The sequence below is a fragment of the Procambarus clarkii genome, chromosome 51 (genome assembly GCF_040958095.1).
Source record: "Procambarus clarkii isolate CNS0578487 chromosome 51, FALCON_Pclarkii_2.0, whole genome shotgun sequence".
Lineage (NCBI taxonomy): Eukaryota > Metazoa > Arthropoda > Malacostraca > Decapoda > Cambaridae > Procambarus > Procambarus clarkii.
In genome coordinates this window covers 25,032,261-25,036,302 of record NC_091200.1, presented here as the reverse complement: position 1 = coordinate 25,036,302, position 4,042 = coordinate 25,032,261, and the positions used below count along the sequence as shown (strand labels likewise).

General features: G+C 46.6%; 1 protein-coding gene across 1 annotated transcript; it reads left to right on the top strand.

The window, feature by feature from the left end:
- Positions 1-2,771: 2,771 nt before the first annotated feature.
- LOC138351826 (uncharacterized) lies at positions 2,772-3,125 on the top strand. Its single transcript, XM_069303836.1, has one exon. It carries the CDS (start codon positions 2,772-2,774, stop codon positions 3,123-3,125), a length of 354 nt encoding a protein of 117 aa, XP_069159937.1.
- Positions 3,126-4,042: the final 917 nt, after the last annotated feature.

Sequence of the window (4,042 nt, the reverse complement as noted above, 5' to 3'; positions counted from 1 at the left end):
TATTGACTCAGGTGTTCTGGACGACATCCTAACAATTTATCCAAAATTTGCTTGTCCATTTCAAAGAATGAAGAACAATTTTTATTTATATTACTTCTAAGCTGCATCACTTATGAACCCATCCCTGCCCTTGTGTGGCAGTGCACAGTAGAAAGTTGTTTTCACATATCCATACATTAAAACATTGATTGTAACCATGATATATATGTGCTTCAGCCTACAGTTTAGACTTATTGTCTTATGTATGACCCTCTGTCCTGCGTGACAGTGAATACCAGCATTATCCTCACTTTAATAAGACTATCAAAATCCTCAGATTAGGCAAAATTGTAATTAATTTTGTCAATAAAGATGTTAATAATAATAATAAGATTTCGTAGGACAGCTACCGCCCGCCTCAAGCTGGGCAGCCCCCAGCCAATAAAGTTTGTCCCGCCAGTGTCCGCCTGTTCCACTGGGTGCGTGCATCTTAGGCTCCACGTAGGGCTTAGGCCACAATCCAACAAGTGGATCGTCAACCCATACACCAGGCAAAAGGAAACAAACACAGAGCCATCCAGCTCTCAAACTGGGCCCGTGGAATGTAAGGACCATGACACCGGGTCTCTGGGAAGATCTACTGAAAGTTAACGACGCCCACAAGACAGCTGTGATCAACAATGAACTACGGAGGCTCCTGATGGACATAGTCGCCCTGCAGGAGACACGTCTGCCCACGACCGGCAGCATATGAGAGTAGGACTACACCTTCTTCTGGCAGGGCAAACCTCCAAAAGAGGTAAGGGAGCATGGCGATGACTTCGCCGTCGGGAACAAGTTGTTAGGGTCCATAGTACCGCCCACGGAAGGGTCTGCAAGGATCATCAAACTTCAAATTCATACAGCAGCAGGAATGGTCAGACTCATCAACACCTAAGCACCAACACTGACCTCTTCTACCAAAGCGAAGGACGAGTTCTATGATGACCTCAGCCTAATTCTAGAGAGATACCTCAACAAAAGCCAGGCTTCCTCCTGGAAGACTAATGCAAGAGTTGGTTCTGATTACAGCTCTTGCTCTTCTTGTCTGGGCCAGTTTGGATTTGAGAAGATAAATGAGAATAGGCCTCCTGGAGTTCTGCTGTCGTCATGATCTCAGCGTCACCAATTCCTTCTTCGACACCAAGCCCCAGCATAAGGTTTCCTGGAGACTCCCTAGGTCTAAGCTTTGTCAAAAACTCGTCCTGGTGTTTATGGGGTGTAGCAATATGAGAAGCAAACTGACACGTAGCTTTCAGAGCGCAGATTGTGACACCGACCACTCTCTCGTCGTTTGCAAAGTAAAGTTCCAACCCAGGAAAATCCACAGAGCAAAGGAGGTAGGACCAAGCATTAACGTAAACAACACCCATGATCTTCACAAGGTGGAGGAGTTCACTGCTGCGCTGGTAAATGCCGTTCCTGTACCACCCTGCGATAGCGCAAGTGAGAGGTGGTCACATCTTAGGGGCACTATTTTCAACACTGCCATGTCCACCTTCGGTAAGAGGCAGAACAAGTCAGCAGATTGGTTCGAGGACAGTGCAGTGGAACTGTTACCCCTCGTACAGGAAAAGAGACGAGCTCTCTCATCCTACAAGAGCCTGCCCTCAGAAAGGAACCTACAGGCCCGCCATACTGCCCGCAATAGAGTTCAACAAACTGCGAGGTGCTGTGCTAACGATTACTGGTTCCGACTCTGTTCCAGCATCCAGACTGCGGCTACTGTCAGCAACATAAGAGGCATGTATGAAGGGATCAAACAGGCAACTGGTCTTACACAAAACAGAACAGCTCCTCTGAAGTCAGCTACTGGAGAGATCATTAAGGACCGTGATCAACAGATGAATCGCTGGGTAGAATATTACTCTGAACTCTACTCCAAAGAGAACTTGGTCAGCATAGAGGCCTTGGATACAATCGAGTGCCTACCCATTATGGAAGAACGTGATCTAGAACCGACTGTGGAAGAAGTTGAGAAAGCACTGGATTCACTTTCCTCAGGGAAGGCCCCAGGAGACGACGCGATTCCGCCTGAAGTTCTCAAGTGCACTCGAGGAACACAGAAAACTTACCTTCATGAACTTCTGTGCCAGTGCTGGAGGGAAGGCTCGGTGCCACAAGACATGAGAGATGCGAACATCATCATTCTACTAAAATAAAGGTGACAGAAGTGATGTCAACAACTATTGCGGTATTTCCCTCCTCAGCATCGTTGGCAAACTCTTCGCCAGGGCATCTATCTCCTTACAAGATCTGATGGAAAGCTCTATAATCTATCCTGACTCCGAGCAAAGTACAGATGCGAATCCTCAGGGAGTTCCTCTTCGCCGACGACGCAGCGATCACCACACACAGCAGAAGGCCTGCAACAGCTAATCAACCGCTTTGCTGCAGCCTGTTCCACATTCGACCTGACAATCACCCTGAAGAAGACATATGTGATGGGACAAGACGTCAATGTGCTACCCAATATAAACATCACAGACTATGTGTTGGAGGCGGTTCACGAATTTATGTTCCTGGGCTCCAAAATCTCAGATACCCTTTTCCTGGGCACTGAGCTCAACAGGCGTATCGGGAAAGCCGCAACAACACTGGCGAGGCTAACAAAGCACGTTTGGGAAAATGTCAAACTGACAGTGCACACCAAGGCACAAGTCTACATGGCATGTGTGGTGAGTACACTTCTCTATAGCTCGTAATCCTGGATCCTGCATTCTCGCCAGGAGAGACGACTCAATATCTCCCACATGCGGAACCAGAGACACATCCTTGACAACACGTGGAGAGACCACGTCACCAACAACACATTACTCGAGAGAACAGGAGCCCCATCAATGTTCACTCTCCTGGAGCACAGACGCGTGCGATGGCTGGGACATGTCACACGCATGGAAGATGGCAGCATACTGAAGGACCTCTTATATGGAGAACTGGCATCAGGAAAGAGGCCTACTGAAAGACCCCAGCTGCGTTTCAAAGAGGCCTGCATACACGACCTCAAGCAGATGAACATCGACATCAACACTTGGGAGGCAGCAGCTGCGGATAGATCTGTCTGGAGATGCAAAGTGCAGAAGGGGCTCCAGCAATTCGAGGGATGAACTGTAGTGGTAGGCAGAGGATAAGAGACTTCAGAGGTGGTCTCGACCACTGTCAGACGCACCCGCTTCGTCGTTTATCTGCGCTCGCTGCAGTCGAGACTGTCATTCTCGGGTTGGCCTTCACAGCCACAGCAGGTGCTGCATCCAACTAGATACCCAGGGGCACAATTCCATAACCCCACGGGATTTACGGATGCCTACTGTAAAAGTATATATGATGAGATTCTCTTTAATACTCCCTCATAGAGTATCCATGATAATATGCTCTCTCTCTAATACTCCCTCTAGTAGTATCCATGATGAGATTATAATACTCTTATAGTATTCTCTCATGATACACTTATTATTCTCTTGTAGCATGATACACTTATTTTTTTCTTGTAGCATGATACACTTATAATATTCTCTAATGATACTTTTGTAGTATGGACTCTTGCAGTATGATGCATAATACTCTCGTACATGCCTTGTAGTATTTATGATAAGATTCTCTCTTATGCTCCCTCTTGTAGTATTCATAGTAGTATCCCATAGCTTTTGTTACGTCCAGTTCCAATCAATACATAATTACATCACCTCTGATAATCAAACATTCTTCCAGTGTTGCTCGATTTAACACCACCTCTCTGAGAAAATACACTAGGGCTGTGAGGCGACGCGAACCCGCGACCATGGTATTGTCAGCCACATATTCTACCACTGTACCACAACTAACCAAACTGTTAACACTCTTACAGCCGGATTTCTACATTAATCACAGTAAGTCTGGAAGCCCCTCCTGAAACCAAACCGAGCCTGTTATAAGACCCTCAAGCACTCGGGTGAAAGTTAAAGTAGTTCAACACTGTACTGCATAGAAAGGTAGGGAAGTGTAGTGCACTTTAGGTACTCACAGAAATCACACTAACGTGATATAC

Bases quoted from the DNA above. Each gene is read 5' to 3' on its own strand.
- LOC138351826 (XM_069303836.1), top strand. From the start codon at position 2,772: ATGCGGAACCAGAGACACATCCTTGACAACACGTGGAGAGACCACGTC.